The sequence below is a fragment of the Morus notabilis genome, unplaced genomic scaffold (genome assembly GCF_000414095.1).
Source record: "Morus notabilis unplaced genomic scaffold, ASM41409v2 Scaffold348, whole genome shotgun sequence".
In the NCBI taxonomy this organism is placed as follows: Eukaryota; Viridiplantae; Streptophyta; class Magnoliopsida; order Rosales; family Moraceae; genus Morus; species Morus notabilis.
Genome location: NW_010361555.1, coordinates 470,252 through 494,672, shown reverse-complemented (window position 1 = coordinate 494,672; position 24,421 = coordinate 470,252). Strand labels below are relative to the sequence as shown.

At 31.4% G+C, this 24,421-nt stretch overlaps 1 protein-coding gene across 1 annotated transcript; it reads right to left on the bottom strand.

Annotated features, from left to right (window-relative positions):
- Positions 1 to 18,383: 18,383 nt before the first annotated feature.
- Positions 18,384 to 22,978, bottom strand: LOC21401598 (3-ketoacyl-CoA synthase 10). The gene is made up of 3 exons (XM_010100097.2): positions 22,441 to 22,978; positions 20,832 to 21,460; positions 18,384 to 19,181 (listed from the first exon to the last, which is right to left on the bottom strand). Exons 1-3 carry the CDS (start codon positions 22,849 to 22,851, stop codon positions 18,593 to 18,595), a joined length of 1,629 nt encoding a protein of 542 aa, XP_010098399.1. The 5' UTR covers positions 22,852 to 22,978; the 3' UTR covers positions 18,384 to 18,592.
- Positions 22,979 to 24,421: the final 1,443 nt, after the last annotated feature.

Sequence of the window (24,421 nt, the reverse complement as noted above, 5' to 3'; positions counted from 1 at the left end):
TCTCGGAATCCGTCATTGACCTCGTATGTTTCGTGGTTGATTTCTCCTGCGAAGAATGTTAGGAGGGTGAGGTTTTCTCGGTTCATGCTTCTGGGTTAGGCGTTGATTTCTCCGGCAAAGGTTCGTGGGTTCTTGTTGCGTGATTTTGGGTTCGTGGGTGCTCGCTGTCGTGGGTTCTCGCTGTCGTGAGTTCATCGGTGCTCAAGGTGGTAGACGGTGATAGACGGTGATGGTCATTGGGGTTTCTTGGTCTCTATGCACATCCACGTTCGTTCTCCTCCTCCTCTCTCTACTTTGAATATTTGAATTATAAACAGCTTCATAATATATATTCAAGGCTTTAAAACTGAAATGAGGCACAATTGTTATTTTAACTCAAGTAAAAATAGCATGGCCCCACTTTTGCTGACATGGTGGTGCTAATTGTGAAAGTATATAAAAATGATGCTAAAATTAATAATTATTTATTCATGAGTGTTATTATTGAAATTACATGCATATTATCAATTCATGGTTTCTTTCCTTAAGTATATTTTTTCAGTTGATTTGTCAATGACTAGTTACACATAACACCAACAGAGCAAAGGACAAATTTAATTATAAAATATGGGATAAACTTCTTTCGTGTTTGGAGGCGCTAGTATTGTGACCAACTAGATCAATATACTTAATTATAAAAGAGGTGTTTCAAATATCCCCGTGGACATGGACCAAGAAAAGTAACAAAAAGAACAAAGATTAACAAAAAAAATAAAGAATATGCATCCGTGTAGGTACTCTTGTCCACAGGTAAATACAAAAATGGACGTATCGTTGGAAAGTCAAAATTGACAAAGTAGATAAGATGGAAAGGAAAAAGAAAAAGAAAACATTGGAGAAAAACTCTAAAATCGACTCCCTTTTTTGGATTCAAATCATTTGATATCTAACCAATTAATTATATCACGTCATTTAAAATTTTGAAATGCTCTTTCATGCTTTAGTGTTCATAATATAATATAACTTAATCTAATTGCTTAGAAATCATTTGACATATCAAAAATTGGACACCCCCGTTTATCATATAATTTTATCACTACATTTATTATCGTAGGATATAATTTTAGTATTGGTTTTTAAGAAAGTGAAAGTAAATAATTGTATTTTTCTATCATTAATTGATTAAATTTAACATATAAAAATCATATTTCAATACTAGTCTAGATAGTTGTGTGAGTGTGCACGTATGCACACCAAGATAAATTCTAATGGTTTTATTCATTATTAATAAAGTGAGAGTTATATACCTCATACCGTATAAAAAGATATGAATATATTTTATATTAGGTCTTCTTCATCTTTAATTGTTGGGAGAATGTTTAAATCAATTTAAATTATATAATTTCAAATTTGAAAGTATATCTTTTAAATCATGTAATCGTAAGAATCAATTGGTGAAAAACTTTGTATAGAAAGATTGAATTGCAAAATGTGCTAATTTTTTTTCAAAGAATATCATGTGTTAAAATTTTGATAGCTTTTTAGAAGATTCTTTTTAAAAAAAAAAAAAAAAAAAAAAAAATTTAAGGATGAAAGATTCATTTTACATTTTATATTGGAGTCAAATGTAGTATTACAATTAATTTACATAATTCAGAAGAAAAATTCTGACAACCGTGATAGTATGCAATTTAGAAAATAAGCACCCGTTGACGTGTTAACACGTTGCAGTAACGTTTGACTGGTATCTCTTGTTGTCTTTTGTTTTGTTTTTTTATTTTCCTTTTCCTAAATGTAATATTTGCCCCTCAACCGATGCAACAAATATGATGGTTTTTATTCATCAAAAGATAAAAAGGCAAATATGATCTTTCCTTTTTTTTTTCCTTAGATGGTGATGTTGGAAAAACTTGGAACTATTCTTGTAATGACCATTACAAGCGTCGGTATATAATACTGTCAACCTCCAACTAATCAATTCTTTGTGTTCTTTCTAACCTTTTTTTCTTTTTAATTCGTCAAATGAAGATGTAAAATTTTTTTCATAAGACTTTCTCTCGTCCAAAATATAGAGTATAATTACGTGAGAAAGGCTATTTTGCTTCGCATACAGATACTGTATTTTAATTATTGAATTATTTTTTTAATATTTATTTTAAAATATGGACAGTTTTGCGTCGCATCTTATAAACTAATTAATAATTTAAAACAATCCTTTTTACTGATAGGAGAAAAATACATGTCCTGCCCTAATTAAGTGGTGAACTAGTGACCTTAACGTTATAATTTGTCGCACCAATTTACTTAAAAGAAAAGAAAAGAAAAAAAAAAACGTTATGATTTGTCCCTGTCGGTGAATTTTCCAAGAGAAGTGGAACTTCATATCCCCAGCAACCAAAGTAATTTTCCTTGTCTATAGGGTTCTGCATTAAGACACCCGTCACTTTAGTCAAAAGATTCTGTGTGAGAGTTTTAGTGATGAATTTTGGGTCATTCTGACTTTTTTTTTATATATGATTTGAGTTATAATTTAAGTAGTGTATGGTGTATCTAAGAAAAAAAAAATTATAATAACAAAATAAATTTAAATTTTTATAAACAAAATATTTTGATAATGTGATTTAAATCACGGAATAAAGACATTTTTAATTATTTAATTTCAATCTAACAGTACTTTAAAAGTAGTGAGTTGATTGTGAAAAATCTTTGGCCTTTGTATTCAGATTGGAATTAGGCGCATCGTCCTTATTTAGGGTATGTTTAGTTTGTTGATTCGAGTTTTTAATTCGAATTTAGATGTGATTTTATGTGAGAGCTTTTTACTGTAGTAAAAAAGTTAAATGTGACTGTCTCTGAGAGTTTTTTACTGTAACAAAACGTGAATTCTAAACCTGAATCGATAAAATGAACGGGGCCTTAAGTACAAATCTTTAGCGCGCGTGAAATTCAAAATAAAATTTGTACGCATTATTTCTTTAAAAAAGAAAAGAAAATTTAAGGACATTAATTTAAAAAAATAAAGATAAAAAGGGAAAATATCTTAAACAAAGAGGGAGAAAAAATTGTAAACAATTTAATAAGTTTTATAAATGGTTTATTTATAAAACAATTTATAATTAAAAAAAGACTAAACAATTTATAAATAAAAAAAGGCTAAACAATTTATAAATATTTATTTTTTTAATGAGTTTTCAAATTTTTTTACTTTCATTTTTAAAAAATTTATTTATTTTTTTCTCTTTTAAGTGAATATTATGTGGTATTCACTTATATCGTTGTGTTTTAAATTAATTGTAATTTATTTTGTTTAATTGATTTTTTATTTAATAATAAGGGGTGATTTTATTTTATTTTAGTGTGATTGTAATTTATTTTCTGTTTTTTAAATTATTTATAGCATTTTTACACAATATTAAAAATTAGATACAAAGATATTAAAATGGATAAAATTATACCATAAATGACTTTAAAATAAATAAAGATGACAAAAAAAGTCAAAGAGTAGTCCCCTTTCCCTTCTCTCTCAGTAACATACAAGACTCCCGTCTCTAACACGTGGACCCCACTCTATTCTCTCTCTTCCCGCGGGACCCACCACCCCACTTATCACCTGTCTCTTTCTCTTCCTTTTCCCGCGGGACCACCACTTTTCACCCACCACTATTCTCTCTCTCTCTCTCTCTCTCTCTCTCTCTCTCTAGCAGAGCAGCAGCAGCCAAAAAAAAAAAGGAAAACACGTGGCCTAACGTGGGGGGAGAAAAGCACGAAGCGTTTCGTGCGCTCCACCCCAAAATAAAATAAAAAAAACAGATTCTTTATAGGAGGTAATAAATAGACGGGAGAAATAGGAAAATATGATAAGATTTAAGATGAATTAAAATTAATAGGTTAATAATTTATATAAGTTATTAAATATATTAAATTATTATTTTTGTTTATAATTTATCATGTTATGAATTATAATTTGATAAGTTATTTATAATTTGTCTGGTTATGAACTATAACTTGATAAATTTATCTATAATTTATCTGATTATGAACCATAACTTAACAAGTTATGACCTATTAATTTTTATAACTAAAAATTAACTTATATACTTTCTTAAATTTTTCATATTGGCATATTTTCTACTATTTTCGTAAATAGATTTAACTCAGCCAAGTAACTACCCACTGCCTTTAATTTTTAACTACAATTTGCAACAAAATGTGCTCTAGAGGCTTCTGGGGAATATACTATTTATGAAGTGTCCATTTTTTTTATTTATTTGAAATTCTATCAAAATCGGCATGTAAACATAATTTAGTAAAATTCTAGCTATATAGTAGTATTTAATGCACTCAGTTTTCATATTTTACCTGAAATTCTCTATTATGTTTTCCCTAAGAGATCTTTATTTTCAATCTTCAAATAGGGTAAGTTTTTGTCTCGTGTTTACACTTTCAAAAAGGGTACAATATTAATTATGAGTAGGTCTTTCTTTAAAACTTTTTTATTTTTTAAAATCATGTATCCTACCAAGAAAAACGCGACTTTGAATTTTTTTTTTTTTAAAAGCGATTTTACAATCATAATACAAGATAATTTTTTTTTGGATAAAAGGTATAGCATCTGATTAGCTACAATTAATTACATGTTTAAGAACAATAAAAAAATATAATCAAATCAATATTTACGTCAGTACTTATCTTTGTTATATGAATAAATAGGAATAAAGCTTACAAGACCATCTTTTAGAGCTATAAGTTTAGCCCAGTCTACAGCCCTTAACTATTGGCCTGGATCCGTCGAACCCTTGGGTCAGGATGGGCTGATATTTTGCACCCAAAATTATTTTCAAGCGAGGCCAGACTAGCCCTAAGTGCTCTTATAATTATTTTTTAAAAAAATAGTAGAAAATATGTCAATATAAAAAATTAAAGAAAGTATATAGGTCAACTTTTAGTTATAAAAATTAATAAGTCATAACTTGTTAAGTTATGGTTCATAACCAGATAAGTTATGGACAAACTTGTCAAGTTATGGTTCATAGCCAGACAAGTTATGGACAAAAACTGTGATTTATGGATAATAACTTGTCAAGTTATGGTTCATAACCAGATAAATTATGAACAAAAATAGTAATTTATTAACTTATGTAAATTATTGGCCTATTAATTTTAATTCATCTTAAATCTTGGTTTATTTCCATCTTTCTCCTTTTTTTTTTTAAAAAAAAAAAAAAAAAACCTTGTAAAAATTCCGACCGGCCCGAATATCCCTTATGGCCATCGATCCTGACCGGGCGATCTAATCTTCATAACTGTGGCTGCAGTCGCTGGCTCAATTGTTGGTGTGGTTATTGACCTCAAATCCTAAAAGCCCTTCAGCCCAACTACTGAATTTGAGATGGTGAGGAGAAGAAATCTCTCACATAAATATTCATTTTACCGATTTAAGTTTAGAATTTAAATTTTATTATAGTAAAATATTCTCAAAAATAGTCACATTTTATTTTTTTATTACAGTAAAAATTTTTTACATAAAGTCACATCTCAACTCAAATCAGCGAATTAAACGAGACTTAATTCTACTTCACCGTTTTCAAAAATAAGGGATGGAATTGGCTGTTTAGAATTTCAATTCTTGTTAAGTCCATGTCTACACACGCCTGAATGGGTGATATTACTATTCTTGTTCATTAGTTCTATGACTTCTGTTCCTTTTTTTTTTTCCCCTTTCTCTTACCGCCTCTTTAGTTAATGTGAGAGAAAAAAAATCTCATCTTTCCGGATACATTATTACATACTACCAACTAATATCAGTTTTATAACAGTGTGTTCGGTATGAAGAAAAGTGGAAGGAAATAAAATTTTAAAGGGATTTTGTGATGAAAATTAGGAAGTTAGTTTGTTTGGTAGAAAGGATAATACCATTAAAGATTCAATATACAAAGAACAAAAACTTAAGGAATCATAATGAAAAAAGATTATAATGAATAACACCTAACAAGGACTCAATGCCATAAATGATTCAATACTATAATGAATAATGAATATTAATACCATTAAAAGACAATAATGAACACTAGACAATAATGAACATCTAACAAAGAGCACCAGTAAATAAACTTAGGAATCTAAATAATACCAAGAGCGATTCAAACACGTATAAGAAAAATGGTCTTTTACGATGACATTTGTCGTCACTAAAAATCTTAATGCCGCTAAAATTTGTTGTCACTCAAAGTAAAAAAAAAAAAAATTGTCTTTTAGTAGTGATATTATGAAAACTCATAGTTAAAAAGGCGTAAACAAACAAACAAAAAATTCCGTCATACTGAAAATTTTAGTTAAATTATTAAAACTCATCGCTAAAAAGTTTTGTTGCTAAAAACTTGTTTTGTTGTATAATGAACACAATCTCATTAAGATAGTAATTGTAATGGATGGTTTAATAAAAAAAAAAGGTACTATCCATGACATAAAACTATTAACCATACCCACAAAGTTTGAAGACCCAAAACCCTTAAACCTCTAATGCCATTCGGATGACCCTAAAAAAAGCAAGTTAAAACCGCCTATACCATATACTAATCTAAGTTAATAACACCAATTCCAACCAAAGGTCAAGAGATTTTACCCTTACGAGATTTTGGTTTTCGATCTCTCGGCTCCAGGCTTTTGTTTTTGAAACTAAGATGAGAAGTGTGGAGGTCATCGAATCCGCGCCGGGTGAAGCATCTTCTTCATCTTTCTTCTTAGTCTTACGAACCCACATCCAGATCAACGTAGAGATACAAAGTCCACTCAGCCTGACCAAAAGCACACAAGTAGCCATCGATGGCTTTATAGTTAAATAAATTGATAAAATACAACATAAAACTCCTAAGAAAACAAAACAAGCATAACCTTCTCAATTTGTTTAACTATAAAGGCCTCAATGGCTCCTTATGTGCTTTTGGTCAGGTTGAGTTGACTTGGTATCCCCACGTTGACTTGTATGTGAGTTCACCCGACGCGGATTCGGTGACCTCCACAATTCCCGTCTTAGAGTCTGTTTGATTCATGGATTAGAATCATGAGATTATAATCATTTTCGATTTACGTGTGTTTTTTATGAGAGAAAATACTATAGCGAACTATGAATCATGATTCGAATTAGAGAATGAATCCTCCAACCAAACGGGTTCTTAGTTTCAAAAACAAAGAGGATCGAGAGATCGAAAACCAAGATCTGGGTTCTTTGAAAATTGTAAGGGTATAATCTCTTGAGCTTTCATCGGAATTGGTGTTCTTAACTTAGATGAGTAAATGGTATAGGCAGTTCTAACTTGCTTTTTTGAGGGTCATCCGAATAACATTATAAGTTTTAAGGGTTAGGGTCTTCGGACTTTGTGGGTATGATAAATGGCTTTATGTCATAGATAGTACCTTTTTTGATTAAACCATCTATTATAATTACTTTCTTAATGCGATTGTGTTCATTATGATTCCTAAGTTTAGGATTAATTAGGTGTTTGAATCATTATTGATCCTATTTTGATTCCTAAGTTATTTATTAGTGTTCTTTGTTAGGTGTTCATTATTTTCTCGTGTTTTTTTTTATTATCTTTTGATGGTATTATTATTCATTATTCATTACGGTATTAAATCTTTTATGGCATTGAGTCCTTGTTAGGTGTTATTCTTTTTTTTTTTTTTTTTTCATTATGATTCCTAAGTTTTTGTTCTCGGTGTATTGAATCTTTAATGGTATTATCCTTGTTATCTTTGTGTTCTTTTAATAGTTTTAATGGTATTCTTTTTCCTCGAGGTGTTTTGTCTTTGGTGGAAGTTAAAAAGGCTCTTAAATTGTTTTTTAACTTTGACAAGGTTGAAATATTTATAAAACTGAAATTAATTGGTAGCATGTAATAATGTATCTGGAAAAATGAGATTTTTTTCTCACATTAACTAAAGAGGTGGTAAAAGAAAAGAAAAAAAGGAATATAAGTCATAAAATTAATGAGCGAGAACAATAACATCAACAATTCAGGCGTGTTATGGACATGGACTTAATAAGAATTGAAATTCTAAACAGCCAATTCATTATTTATTATGGTATTGAATCTTTTACGGGATTGAGTGTTATTTTTAGGTATTATTCATTAATCATTTTTTTTATTATGATTCCTAAGTTTTTGTTCTTTGTGTGTTGAATCTTTAATGATATTATCCTAGTTATATTTGTGGTCTTTTAATGATTTTAATGGTATTCTTTTTCCTCGAGGTGTTTTGTCTTTGGTGGAACTCTTAAATTGTTTTCTACCTTTAATAAAGTTGAAATATATATATAAAACTGAAATTAGTTGTTAGCATGTAATGATATATCTCGAAAAATGAGATTTTTTTCCTCTCACATTAACTAAAGAGGCGATAAAAGAAAAGGGAAAAAAAATAGAAGTCATAAAACTAATGAACAAGAACAATAATATAACAAATTCAAGCGTGTGTGGATATGAACTTAACAATAATTTAAATTCTAAACAGCCAATTCCATCCCTCATTTTCAGAAACGCTGAAGTAGAATTGGTAATGTTATCGTACACTCATAAGACCTTTCTCCAATATTCGAGAATTGAAAAGTTGGCTTCGGGGTGAAGTACCTAATTACAACATAATCAGGAACACAAGAAATAAGAGGAAAACATAATAATTTGTCCGCATGTTAAGGGATGAAAATTCGTGTGTCAGTATCAATCCGTTTATTAAACGTGTTAAAAATGTCAATCCAAACACAACTCATTTATTAATTTTATTAATCATGTCAACCCGCACCCGTTTAAATTAATTTATTAAATAAATAAATAATATAATAATAACTTATTTAACACGATTATGACAAATTTAACATATTTATTAGTAAATTTATCTTTTTCTTTAAGAAAAATAAATGAATTTTACCTACAAATATTAAAATTCATATTATTTGTATTTAATATATGTAATAAACTTTCATGTTATATTACATATCATTAGAGCATCTCTAATGGAATGCTATAATTGATGTATTAATTATAAATTTAGCATTTGAATGAAAAAAAAACACTCTAATGCAATGCTATTTATTGTGCTAAATTTTTTTATTTCATAGTAAATTTCCCGCCAAGTATAGCATATGAAAAATTTGACATTTGATTACTATTAGTTAAAATGTTTATTTTTTCTTGTAATCGTTATAACTTTTACATTTTCTAATTATTTTAAAAATAAAAGCTTACTTTTATAATTTTCAGCTTAATAATTATAGAAAAAAATTGATTTAACATTTCAAATAGCATTATGCATTTAAAAAAAATGAAAATAACATCTTATATCACACTTTTTGATACTAAATATACAATTGACATTAACATTTGCATTAGGGATGGTCTTAGATTGCAGATAAAACATGTAATTAATTGTGTCAATTCGTGTCACTTCGTGTTAGGAAATCAACCCTAACCCAACCCATTCACTGACCATATTAATCATATTAAATCAATATTAACCTAAATTAATTTATAATAAATCTAAACCCGCTAATTTTATACGAATTTTAAATCGTATTTTGTATTAGGACTCAAATTGTTATCCCTAAGCATGTTTAAAGAAAAGTGGTTGGAGGGGAAAGTAATCCATACTTGTCACTATGGAGCCATTGGCAGTACCGATGTATGAGACTGACACTGGAATCTGCAGTAATCGAAGCTCCAGTGACATCCACAAAATAAGCATTGTTTACCTCAAAAGTACACCCCGTTCATTTCGCCGATTCGAGTTTAGAATTTGAGTTTTGCTACAGTAAAAAGCTCTCAGAAACAGTCACATCTAACTTTTTTACTACAATAAAAAGCTCTCACACAAAATCACATCTCAACTCGAATTATAAACTCGAATCAGCGAAGTGAACAGGCCCGTACATTTTTTCAGGACACGTATTAGGATCTCTATTTGTTGCAGCGTCTATTATTGAACGCTCACTCTTATGAGATTGGTCGTTCGGTTTGTAGATTTTTTTTAATTTAAATTGAGATATAATTTTATATGAGAGTTTTTAATTGTAATAAAAAAAATTAAATGTAACTTTTTGTAAAATTTTTTAATTATAATAAAATTAAAATTAAAAAATAAACGATGTCATAGTTTTAGTGTCTTTGTGTTTGTTGTTTCACCTAAAAATATAAACACATCAAGAAAACATTATATGTAGCAAAAACACTTAAAAAGTTTTGACTAGGACATGCTAGCATACTCTTTACTTGATTATGTGCAGTCTAAAGCCAAAAATGAGGACAAGAACTCACCTCTCCAACATTATGATAAATTGAGTCTCATTTTGTCGAGCTCATCCCCTTGACTGGCCATAACTTTGGACCGTCTTTGGCATGTCAAAACGTATCACGTAGGAGCAGTTTGGCACAAGTATTCCCTCTTCAACTACGTCGGTGGCAAATAATAGATTGACCTACTTGGAAGGCGATTATTAAATAGATGAATAGGTATTCTCAAATTTTTTTTTTTTTTTTTTTTTTTTTTTTTTTTTTCAGTTTCTGCAATATAGAATAATGGGACATGTCGTATACCTTTCCGGAGTGAAATGATTCCTCCAAAGTCTTTTTTGTTTTTTGCAATTTTGGAGCAAATGCATCAACTGATGTATTGCTTCCAGTCAAATATGAAATTGTGAAATGAGATAAACAAGCAACTTTCTTCACAAATCTCTCAATTACTTTGAGCTGTGATAATTCTATCGACAAAGATGAGGCAAAGTAATTAAATAGCTCCTCTGCAACAATTAAAATAACAAAAAAAAAAGGGTTAGTCTAATCCACTTCTTGTTGATATAAATAAAATTTGGTCAATGAAGTATGTAGCCCAAAAGATTGGAAAAGTTCAATAAGCTTGCGTAATTTTGGAGATACGTTGCCCAAATCTACGGCCTTCAAATAGTCGCATTGAGAGCCGAAATGATTTTCGTAGCCTGAGTCAAAGTCAGAAAATATCAGTGACAGAAATCTAACAACAGAAAATATTAGTTTACCAATCCATCTCAAAAGCTTAAGCTGTTAGGAGGTGGGTCAACAATAGTTTTTATACTTTAACACTCCCCCTCACGTGTGGGCTGGACAATGGGCAATCGTGTGGGTAAATTAATTAAAAAGCTCAACACGTGAATATTTAAGCCCGAGATATATTAAAAACCCAACACATGATGATAATTTTAAATGGGCATAAAGAGTGCAATTACAGGAGTTTGAACTCATGACCTCCTGCTCTGATATCATGTTAGTTTACCAATTCATCTTAAAAACTTAAGCTATGAGTAGATGGGCCAACAATAATTTTTATACTTTAACAGAAAAACGCAAAGGTATTAGTATCAAGCAGCACTAAAGGAATGCTGCTAAAAGAAAGAGCATAAACCAAAGAAAGGCTTCATATGACACCACTAGAAAAGATGTCTATTAAGGTTGATTTAAGTCTGCCACTATTCAACAAACACCCTCAATAGATTCAGCCTAATGTCAATGTCTGGTGAGTTGAAAATCAAAGAAAACGAAATCAAGACAAAGATACAAGCAAAGAGAAGAACAAGAAACTTATTTAACAGAGTGGTGTACCAGGTTTAAGTGCTTCCTAGCACTTCCTCAAGGAAAGATTTGTCTAAAAACTTCACAATCTTCTTGGGTATTAAGTTCTTTTTCCAAACATACCTTGACAAATCTACATACGTAAATAAGTGAACTTACACTATATGAGCAAACACAATAGACAGGTAAATTTCTATTTTTGAGGGAAAAACATAAAGTTATCAGTGTTTCATGTTACAAGGTTGGATAACATGACAAGCAAATGATATATGACAGTTCCAACAAAAGATTGTGTTTTCTCATATCGACCGTCACGAACGCATTTCATGTGTAGTTTAAATGATCATACCTCACAAGCACATATGAGACCAAGATCATCAAGGCAATATGCTATTTTTGCATGGTCTTTCGACAGCCTTTTCTGTAATGCCTTAATTCTATCATCAACATCCTTGCAATTTTCTACGAAATCTTGCGACTTTGACAATGAAACATGATCAAACGGACCACAAATTCAAATATTTTTCGTTATTCAACATGGCTAAAATAAATAATACATGTTTTTACGTAATATCTACATGACTGCACATAAGAAGTGAGTATGTTTAAGTACCTTCAACCATGAGGCTTCTATCTTTGCTTTCAAATCTGAAAACGATTGTCGCATTGGATCATAAAATCTGTAAGTTTCTGTTGCGGAGGGGACTTACACTTCCATCTCTGTCTTGTCTTCAACAGTATAAACCTGAAGCCCCAAATTTTAAAATTTTAAATGCCAAATGGTGGTAACACAGCTTAACACATGTATAGAAGTTTATAGAGCCTTGTAGTCAAACATATTACATGTCTATTAAAGATTCCAGTTTTAGATTCATCCGAGGCCCCGATTACAACAACATTAACACGATACTACCTTTTCCAACTACATGTGACGCCGTCATTCCAAAGATCTTGGGCCTGCTACTGCATTTTTGATCAAATTCCTTCCCTAAACAAAGAGAACTCAAATATACTACAAAAAACATCTGTAAAAGAGAAAGTGGTCAAAAAAGAATATGGACATATATCCAGAGGGCATAAACGGCATTAACTGTTAGGTCCATTTTTATCCTGGTGTCACAAATGGTATTGCAACATTTTACTGTAACACTGTTTTTAACAGTAAATCTGAAATTAAACCAGCAAGGCAAAATGTAGGAAAATAATGCAGGAATGTAAAGAATACCAGAAAAATGATATCGCAGTTCGGTGCGCACGCCTACTCTGCGGGGCCACGCTCAGACAATAAACAATCCACTAAGTTCAAAGGATTACAAACACCAATCGGACTTATACACCCAAAGACTCCTTCTTTGACGTTGTCGCTGCCGTGTTGAATCTCCTTAATGGCATTGTCCAGCGAGCACCACTCATCTTCAAACTGCACGGCGAAATCCCTTCGGCTGGCAATGTACTTTCTCCCGAAAGCTTCTAATCCTTCTCCTGAATGACGATCTTCAATCAACACATAAAGGCTTGCTCTCACATAGACTTTTTCTGAATATTTCTTCTATAAAAACCATGCCCCAAATGTATCATTTGATTACCCAATATTTTTTTCAAGGGGCCCAAAAACTCACATATGCCACTTACGTATATATAGCAAAGTTGCTCATGTGCCTATCTAAATTTTTCTGTTTTCAGCCCTGTGTCTCCACACCACGTTTTGCCTCTTTTTTTTTTCTTTTTTTTTCCTTTTTTTTTTCGGTGCCGTTGCACCTTTAATTCAAAAAGCTTCTCAAGCTTGAAGATTTTCCGGCCATTAATTCCCCTAAAAGTCCACTTTTCATTTTCAGCAATCAAATCCTTTGATTTGTAGTCCATAAACATGACAACAAGACTTTCCTTAAGAGGTCTACTAATTTACAATGCCAACCAATTTTACAACTAATTTACTAAAAATAAGCCAATATAAAAATGCACTAACATTAACCTTCATTATTTTCGTATAGGGACGGTTGCCGATAGCCCTTTTTGGCATTCATCAATAACCATTAAGCCTACTGCTTCTAAATTAAAGAACGCCCTTCATAAGGCGTCCGAAAGAACTTGGGGAGTCATAACCAGGACCTATAAAACAAAAACAAAAGAATGTTCTAATATAACTGTATATATATATATATATATATATGCCTTGACTTGTTGACACAGAAAGCAATAAAGCTAAATAAACCAAGAACATGTAATATAACGTAGAAAGAAAGAACTACCAAATTAACGGTCAAGAATAAAAGTAGAGAGGAAAAAAGGGCTAAAAAGGACAGAAAAAATGAAAAGTGCCCAAAATTTGTGCTGCTATTATCTATCTCATTTACGAGACCTTTGTAAAAATAACTCAATAAGAAAATTTTATTAGTAAAATAACTTTTAAAAAAATTTTATTTATAAAATGACTACAGAACGATAAGAAACGACTACTTTTTATAAAGAATGATTAGCTCTTCATAAAATATAAATAAAGTTATTTTACTAATTTTACTTGTTAGATAGTCATTTTAGCATATTTTTCTTCATTAACAAAGAAGAAAACTTACATGGTGCTGATTTATTTTCTTTTCCCAGGACTTATCATCCCATTCATCAACCCCTTTGCCTCCCTAGTACTCTCCCACTTCAAAATCAGTATGATCCTCAATAACCTTAAATTGCTGGAAACCAATAATTTGTAATAATTAGCCACAATGCAAGTGGGTAGAACACTTTCAAAAGAAGAACAAAAGAGAATTGACAATTATATAAGTAATGCACAGTGGATTTTTTTAAAAACATAAATAAATAATAAAAAGAAAGAAAGAACATGCCTGATTAACAAGATGAACAGTGGGAGCCAAGAAAATGATAAAATAAATTAAAACAGAGCATAGTGTACATCAGTTACTATGAAAGCAAAGAAGAAAATTAAAAATACAAACTACGATCAAAACATATTATTTTAACTTGTCTTGAAATGTCTTTAGGATTAGCAGCTTGGCTGTTGAGAGCACAGAGAGAGATTTTTTCAATTTTTTACTTTTTACTCTTTATTCACAAATTTGTTAGTAGAATTAAGGGTAAAATTGCAATTCACATTTACTATCAGGATTAGGAATGTCGATCCAGTGGGGGGTGAGGGGAGTGTCAATCTCATTCCTCAATCCCAAATTGGTGCAGGACCCACACATTCTCACTCTCATTTCAAGATAAAAATGGATAAATATATATGGAATTGATTCTAATTCTCAATTCTCATTCTTTACTCTTGGTAAGTAAACATGCCATTAGAGTGAATCCAATATTTACTTGATCTTTTTTATTTTAAAATTGGTGTGAAATTAGTGTATCTCGCTTAAATTTAAAATTAAATAATTAGATTGACAATCTCATGTTCCTTTTAAATTGAGACTCTAATTTTTAATATTAACATTAAATTATTATCTTAATCCTAATTTACTTATAAATATAAATTTCAAAATAAAATTTCAAAATAATAATTATAATCTATATTTATTATTTTATTTATCTAATATACTATAATATTAGCCTTGCTATTATTAACTTTAATATGATAAATATGTGCTTTGTTATATTTATTAAAATTAATAATTTATTTTAATTTTTAACATATATATTTTATTTCTTATTTTTACTTATTTAATTTAAATTTTGACAATTTATTTTCATATTTTAAATACTTATGCAATTTATATTTATTATTTTACTACCCTATTCTTATAATAAATATTCTAATTATGATTAATTTTAATATAACTAGAAAGAAACCCAAATTACTATAATTTATGGGCCCGTTTGGCATTGTTTTTGGAGGTTATTTTTAGCTTTTCTTAAGAAGCTACAGTAGGTCAAGGTGTTTGGTAAAACCTATTTTTGTCCAGCAATTTTTAAAAATTGATGCCCCACAGCAAAATTTGAGAAATAGATCAGAGGTTGTTTTTCCACAACACCTTCTGTCATTGTCTAAATTTACTAAAATGACATTAATAATAAAACTAAATTCTCAATCAACTCATTTTATTTCTTCCAAATCAAATTAAATAATATATTTTATTTTAAATGTTTATTTGAAAATTAAAAATCTTTAGTAAATATCTTATGCTAAATTTTAATAATATATTTTTATTATAATGTTGTAAGTTTGAAAAATAATTTACCTTCAGTTCTTTACGTTATTTAATTTCTTTATAGATATATAATTTATCTCCTTAAATAAATCTAATTTATTTTTAAAGATATTTTAATTAATAAAATGAAAATTATATTTTTTTTAGTATTTTGATGTATAAATATTATGAATATTGACTATAAAAATAGAAATAAAACTAATTATAAGTATGTGGGTTAAAGTATGTCTATTTTAGTCATTATATAGCTTCACAATAATTTTATACATAGTTTACTAAACACTTAAATTTCAACTTATGGTATTCAAAGCAACGTTGAAAAAAAAAATTTACCAAACACTTACATGTTTCTGGTCACAGTAATTTCTGACTAACGACATAATAATAGTAGAAATTTTTAACAGCATAGTAATACCAAACTGACTCGTAATCCACGAATAATATATTAAAAAGGGTTATATAAACCATTCATGTAGTACTCAATTAAAAGAAAACTGCTCAAAACTATAAACTTGTTGCAAAATATTGGATAGCCTCCTAAATTTGAAAAAAAAAAAAAAAAAAAAAACATATATATGTATTTTGTTGAAAAATATGGGAAAGCCCCCAAAATTTAAAAAAAAAAAAAAAAAAAAAACATATATATGTATTTATATTTTTTACGCGAAGGCCTTGTTTCTCAACCTTAAAGTGAAACGCAGTGTCCCCAGTGAGTAATGTTTTGCAAATTTAGAGTATATTTATTTACGCAACTTAAATTGTAATTTGAGTTATGTATAATATTATAGTAAAAAAATTAGTTTTAAATTTTAAAATAATGTAATAATATAACTTAAATCATGACTTAGCTTTTTAAAAACACTGAGCGCGTGGGAAATAGTGGAGAGAGGGAAAGATTGGTTCTCTCACACTTACATTAATGTGGGTCCCACTTTTATTTAAGAAATGTTGCAACCCTATTTTATATACACGTGGAGCTTTACAAATGATGCGGAGTTGAAGCCGAATTGCTTCTCTCGGAGCCGAATATCATGCGTTTGTCAAATGTCGTTAATTACGTTAAGAATTTGGAAATTAAATCATATGTTATCCAACTCTTTTTTTTAAAGGAAAATTAGATATCTGATAAACAGTCATCGTCTATAATATTAATCCATTAAAAGGATAGATGCAGAGATTTGAAACTGAGAAAACACCTCGGCACACACACAACGAGCGGACCGAAAACTTGACTAGAAAAAACCCATCTATTTAACATAAGTTGTTAAAACCCTGGAAGGGCAGATCATTAAAACCCATAGAATGAGGATATCTACACGGCATAAAAAAAATTTTAACCGCACTAAGATCACCCTATCGGCATTAAACTGAACACCTAAATTTGACAAAAAATAATAAATCAGACGAGAGTCGGGTGAGGAAGCCACCAACCTTATTACAAACACAAGAGTTACAAAAATAAAAAATAAAAATAAAAACTTTCGACCAATGCCGGTAGAAACCTCCGGTGAAGGGTGTCCAGGCAAATGACCATTGAGAAAGATAGCTAGCGAAGAGATCTCAACCACCAAACGGAAAACTCCACTAAGAAAGGAGACCGTTTAATCAGCTTCTAAACTCCTAATCGGTTTAGATCTACTTAAATGGAGCCACCACATTGTACACCACCACTACTAATAAAAAGTCCATGACGAAATGAGCCGGAAGATCAAATTTTATGGCTGGGAGTCCGACGACGAGCCCAAAGACAGTGTCAGAGCTCCGACCAGCCTCTACTCTCCAAGGACATTCTCACTCTCTCTCAAACACTCTATAGAAAAACACATTGTAACTCTTTTTAAATTTAGTAATATGTTAAAAACGGATTACTCTCATATTGTATACTCATAAGATCTTTTCCTACCTATAGTGAAGGCGATCGGGATTTTACGCCAACTACTACATACAACTATTTTTTGTTCATAACATAAGGTAACAATTCCCACAACCCTCATACGGCTTTAGTGGGAAGACTACTAGTGAGTAATGACTTATGTTATATATATTATGAAATTTTCGAAACAAAAAAGATCCTTTTTTTGTAATAAAAAAAATTGAAGTTGATAACTTGGGTAGGTTTATTTTGAATTTAGTTCAAATTGAGGATATATATATATATAGTAAAGTTAAGTTTGGTTCATTTAGTTTAGAATTTGAATTTTATTGTAATAAAAAATTCTTAAAAATAGTCATATTTAATTTTTTTGTTATAATAAAAATTTTCACATAAAATTACATATAAATTCTAATTAAAAATTTAAATCAGGGAACTAAACGAATTCTTAACGGGCATTGTTTTGATCTACAAAAAATAAAATGAAAATGCACACGTATTTTTCACACTTGAAAGCTCTTTCATAAAATAAAAAAAAAAAAAAGTATTTTTCGCACTCATCAAAGTCTTTAGCGAATTTTGCGGCCGTGAGTACAACCATAATGACAGATCATGACTTAACAGGTCGATAGAGACGAATGGAATACTGCAACTGTTTTTTTTTTTTTTTTTAAATTATTTTTCTTTTCAAATGGACCACAACTCCATTATAATATCGTTACCCACTTTACATTAACCAAAAAGAAATGTCTAGCTAGCAGTCTAGCACAAGAAAGATTGGACAAAAAAAAAAAGACAAATTGCTGCATATATATATTTATATATGGTAAATCCTCTTTTAACATGTTCCAATATATATCAAAGAAAGCAGATACAGATTACAATATAAGTAATTATAATCCACAATTATTTTTCAAAATCAAGCAAATAATTAGCGATGATCAATCCATCTTTTTGATGGGAAATTGCGACGAGGTAGCTAGATTACTTTAGAGACTGACTGGGTAGCTATCAATGCAATCGAGCCAGGGATTATTTCCAGAAGGCTTCCTGACACGTCGTAAGGACCTCCAAACGACACTGTTGCACTTGAATCCCGAGCCAAACGACAACTGCCAAACCCGATCCCCTCTCTTGACTCTCTCCTTGGCCTCCAGGTACGCCAGCTCGTACCAAATGCTGCTGCTCGAGGTGTTGCCAAACCGGTGGAGTGTCATTCTAGAAGCTTCCACGTGGCGTTCGCTGAGGCCGAGGTTCCTCTGGAGCTCGTCCAGCACGCGCTTGCTGGCCGCGTGGACGCAGAAGTGCTCGAAGGCCAGCTTGTAGTCAGGGATGTACGGCTTCTTGGTGGCCGGGGAAAGCGACGGCTGGGATGAGCCCTTCGCTCCGACGACTCTTCCGCCTAAGAGGTGGGTCCATACCAGCGTGGCGAAGAAGAGGAGCTGCTCCGATAAGGGCAAGACCAGGGGACCTAGCGTGGTGATGTTTGTTTTTAAAGCATCGCCTCCGATTTCCACCACATCTTTGCTTACTTTTAGACCCTTTAGACCTTGCTCGTCTTCCTCTTGGTAGACGCACCTATGTTGATCAAGATCAAAGTCAAATCAGAAAGGAAAAAAAAAATCAATATCACAAATGTTGCACATTTTCAAATATGTTTTAAATGCACTTCTTTTCTGGTGAGACATGCACTTATTATCCGTACGATGTTTGTTGATAGTGAACAGTTAGTTTGTAGATATATTATTATCCGTACGATGTTTGTTGATAGTGAACAGTTAGTTTGTAGATATATGAACAGGTTATTTAATTCGTTAATTTAAATTTTTAATTTAAGTTGTTATATAATTTTATATGAAAATTTTTAATTATAATAAAAAAATTAAATATAATTTTTTTAAAATTTTTTTTATTATAATAAAATTATAAATTTAAATTGATAAAATGTAGAGATAAGGAGAGACCCGTACTCCTTTCAAGGACTTGGCCAATTAAGTTCAAGCCATGTTCATACTTCATGCATGTGATCCTTTACATATATACACGTAGGAAACAATAAATCAAAGGTTCGATATTTTTGGCATTTATGAGCGGTCCGAATCTCAACAACTATGACCCTAAAAAAAAAAAATCGCAATAATTAGAAGAGGTTTAAAAGCGTTATTTATTTATATTTTCATCTATCAAATGATAAATTAAAAAAATATTTAGTTCATAAATTAAAATTATTATATTAAAATAATTTTTAATTTATGTGTATTTTTTATGAGAAAAAATACTGTAATAAATTATGAATAATAATTTAAATTGAGATACGAATTTCCTAACTAAATAACTTATAAATTTTGATTCAGATCATACAAAAACAAGCAGAGACGGAGTGCGGTTTTGTTTACAAAGTTATCAACAGTCCCCTCTTGTGTACTGTCGATATAGTTGGACCTATATTTTAGATCCGCCAACGGCCAACCAAATTGATGACACGCGCTAAATTATGTGTATTTTTTATGAAAAAAAATATTATAATAAATTATGAATTATAATTTAAATTATGATATAAATATATTAACTAAACGCATAAGATTATAGTAGTGATAACAACTAATAAGTCCCAACTTATGAGCTTTTCATTCTTACGTTCCAACCAAGAAAAAAAAAATCTCATCTAATTTAGTTCCGACTTTAGAAATCCAAAGTTCAGTCATATATAGTCCCTGAATTTTTTATAGAAATTTATTCAATAAACTTTTTTTTTTGTTTTTTTTTTTTTGCTTGAATGTCCCCTTTGGTCTCACACACACAAGTTTTTACTAGGTCCAGGTTCGAACCTAGGAGCTTAGATTTTGGGCCCGTTTAGTTTCTTGATTTGAGTTTTTAATTTGAATTGAGATGTGACTTTATGTGAGTTTTTTACTGTAATAAAAAAAATAGATATGATTGTTTCTGAGAACTTTTTACTATAACAAAACTCGAATATGTGAAATGAACGAGATCTTTATTAGTTTATTAAGTTCCATTGCCTGGTACTTGACCTATTCACTAACCCGGGCTAGTAAGAAACAACTAATATTGGAACAAAAAATACTAAATTTATACTAGTTTTGTGTCCCTATAATTTATAACAAAAAAGGGTCCATTTTAGTCAATGAAAAGTCCTAATATCACTATTAATCAGAATTAAAGTATGAAAGCTAAAGATCATGACCAAAAAAAAAAAAATTTAATTACCTGAAGCTCCGATCGTCAGCACCTTTGTGCGTGCGAACAATGTGCTCGAGGCGGTACTTGGCGTGGCGGTAGTCACGGCGGCGGTTGGAGAGAAGCACGGCGGAGCAGCCCATGCGAAAGAAACAATTAGGGATCAGCATGGACCTGTCCTTGCCGGAGTACCAATTGTAGCCCACCATCTCGGTGCTGACCACGACGGCATAGTTATTAGGGTTTGCCTGCAGCATGTCCCTTGCGAGTTCGACGGCGATGACACCGGCGCTGCAGCCCATGCCGCCGAGGTTGTAGCTGAGGATGTTGCCCCTCATCTTGTAGTGGTTGATGATCATGGCTGAGAGGGACGGCGTGGGGTTGAAGATGCTGCAGTTGACGACCAGGATACCGACGTCCTTGGGCCGCAGACGAGTCTTCTCGAAGAGCTCGTCCAGCGCCCCGAACATCACTGCCGAGGCCTCGGCGCGGCCCTCCTTCATGGTGGCCGTGTTCTCGCCGGAGGCAATTACCGACCGAGGGACGTAGGTCTCATCGCCTATGCCCGACGAGTGGAGGATCCGCATCTGGAATTCTAGGCTTGCCTCGTCGAACTTGCCTGACTTTCTTGCTAGCTCTATGAACTCATCCTTGGTCACCTGCATGGCGGTTTGTGTGTGCAGGATTTTTTTTGGTTAATTATATAATAATTTGCACGATCTTGATATTTATGAGTAATTAACAAGTGAAATGAATGTCACGCACATCACTATACATGTAGTCCTGAATTTTGAAGCCAAAGAAGTAGACTAATAGGGATTATTGGCTTAATTAGGAGATGAAATTAAGAAATTGATTAATTTTTTTCCTTTAATTTATTTGCAACCAAACACGCTGTCGCTTTTCTTTTCTTTTCTTTTTCTTTTTGTTCACTTGGTATATGATATAAGCCAGAAAAAAAATATGAACAAAACGAATCAAACACGATTTTAATAATCAAAATCAACCGAATATATCAAGTTAAGATCTATATTGCTTAGTTTCGACTAGCTTATAATGAAATTCTGTTATGCGTACAGCGTCCCCTGTTTTTTCCCTTTTGATCGGCTTGAGCTCTTTCTCTTCACTCTAATTTGTTCTTATTTCTCTTTCTTAACAAAATTTTTTTCTTAAACCTTGTTAAAACTATTTTATTATCGAAGGCTCAGATTATGCATACGTCGTGATCAGGATTTGTCAAAAGAATTTGCAAAATTTTCAAAGGGGAGAACAAAGAAGAATAGAGAGTAATATAAAGAATTAGCTATTTTTTTATAGAGGTAGAAGACAAAAAGGGCTTCCAATTTCAAGCAGCAAGAAGATAAATTCGCACAAGTACTTGATTCAAGAGAACTTAATAATTCGATCTAATCTTCCCAAAGTAAAGAAAAAAAAAAGGGGTTTAATTCGTGAAATTTGTCAATCTAGACAACAAATAGTTTCTAATTTCCCCCTAAAAACACGTTTTTTTTTTCACAATATCTACATTCCATTATTTTCTACGCACAATTATTACGCCTGTCAAAACACACACACACATATATATATATATATATGCCTATAATTACATCTTTATAATATACATATTATATTAGATTACCTTGAAATCATCCTTAGGCCGAAAACTCGCAAAATCAACGAGGTAGATTGAGCGAGGACGGGACATGAAGTAAACAGACAAAGCGAAGACAAAAACACCAAAGAAACCAAGCACCGTGGCGAGATCATAGCGAGTGTCTTCCCAGAGCTTCTTCCACAACTCCTCTTTGCTGAGACTCCCAACTTCCGCGCTGAAAACCAGAACCAGAACAGGAATGGTGGCCAAGTATATGGCGTGGTTGATCAGATAGTGGTAACCCAGTTTCACGTACTTGAGGTTCACCGACTGGAGAAAGTCCGGCAGCCGCCGCCGCACCCTGACGGAGAACGTCGGAGAGCCGGCATTGGGCCCCGACGACTCGATCCCACGGTTCACAATCTCTGTCGATAACAGATCTCTTTCATTTGCCATGTTGTACGCACTTGTTTGATAACAATGATATGATTAATGATATCAGCGTTTTTTTTTTTTTTTTTTTGGGTATTTGTATTAGTGTATAATTGACTGGGTTTGATGAGAAGAGGAAGAAGGGGCAAGGGGGTTGTGAAGTGGTGAAGTGGTGAAGTGGTTTTTATATGGTGAGGAAAAATAAAGTGGTGGTTGGGAGATAGTTAGTTAATGCTGACACCAAACCGATGAGGATCTAGTTGGGAAGCTTTTAACTGCCTTAAATTCTCCATTCAATGTAAGTGGGTAGTCTCATTTTTCAGCTCACTTCTATAGAGCTGCTTTCTAGTGTAGTGTTGTATGGAAAAATGGATCTTATCATCAATATAATGGACGCGTTTAGAACTCGTTATAAAATAATTTTATTTTTTATATGAAAATATTTTTAATCTCAGACATAAATTATTTTTAAAAATGCGTTTGGTAGTTTTATCAAGAGATTATTTTCAGTGTAAAAAAACTAATTAATGTCTCTATCTCATTCTCTCTGCTCGAGAAAAGAGAAAATGAAAACAAAAAATAAAAAATGACTAAAAGTCATTTTTCATTTGTCTCTCATTTTACACTAAACCAAAAAATCATTTTCATTTCTGTTTTTTATCTTTATTGCACCAAACGCCGTTTTGAAAACGTTTTTATTTTTTTCTCAAAAAATGTGAAAAATAAAAACAGGATCAATTCTAAACACGGCCAACAACAGTTTTCAATTTTTTTGATTTTTTTTAATAAATTTTCATTAAATTTATAACTAGGGTATCATCTCACAGTTAAAAACTATATCCTTTTAGTTTAGTTCTTTTTTTCTTATACTTGTTACAGAATTTTCGTCTTTCTTGATGTCATTTTTCTCTTGGAAAAATGTGTTAGTTTACTATTAAATTGATAGTCATGGTATGATATAGATGAATATGCGTGTGACAAGAGTGCGTTGCGCTGTGTTGCCTTTCTTGTGAGTATTAAAGGGTCCAAACTAACCACAAAGACACAAGGGGTAGTTGACTGGTTTGTTTGTCTACATGACACACCAGCTGGCCATCCGTCGCCGTGTAATGGTTTATTACGGTAATAATGTTATGCAGTTCAGCTATACGCATTTTGTCCTCTGTACTGGATATCACGGTGGAATAAACCAACTTTTAATATTTTGTTCGATTTCTTATCCGTGGAACCTCCCAAGGCAAGTTGAAATTAAATTTCTTTACTAACTAATTTAACTTGGACCTAATTCAACCAGTATTTTAATTAATCTAATTTAAGACACTAATGTATGTAATATATACTGCGCATGAGAGTGAGAGAGAAAAGGATAACGGCCGTGTTTGGAATTGATTCTGTTTTTATTTTTCACGTTTTTTAAGAAAGAAAAAATGAAAACGTTTTCAAAACGGCGTTTGGTGCAATAAAGACAAAAAACGGAAATGAAAATGATTTTTTGGTTTAGTGTAAAATGAGAGAGAAATGAAAAACGACTTTTAGTCGTTTTTCATTTTTTATTTTCGTTTTCTCCTCTCTCGAGCAGAGAGAATGAGATAGA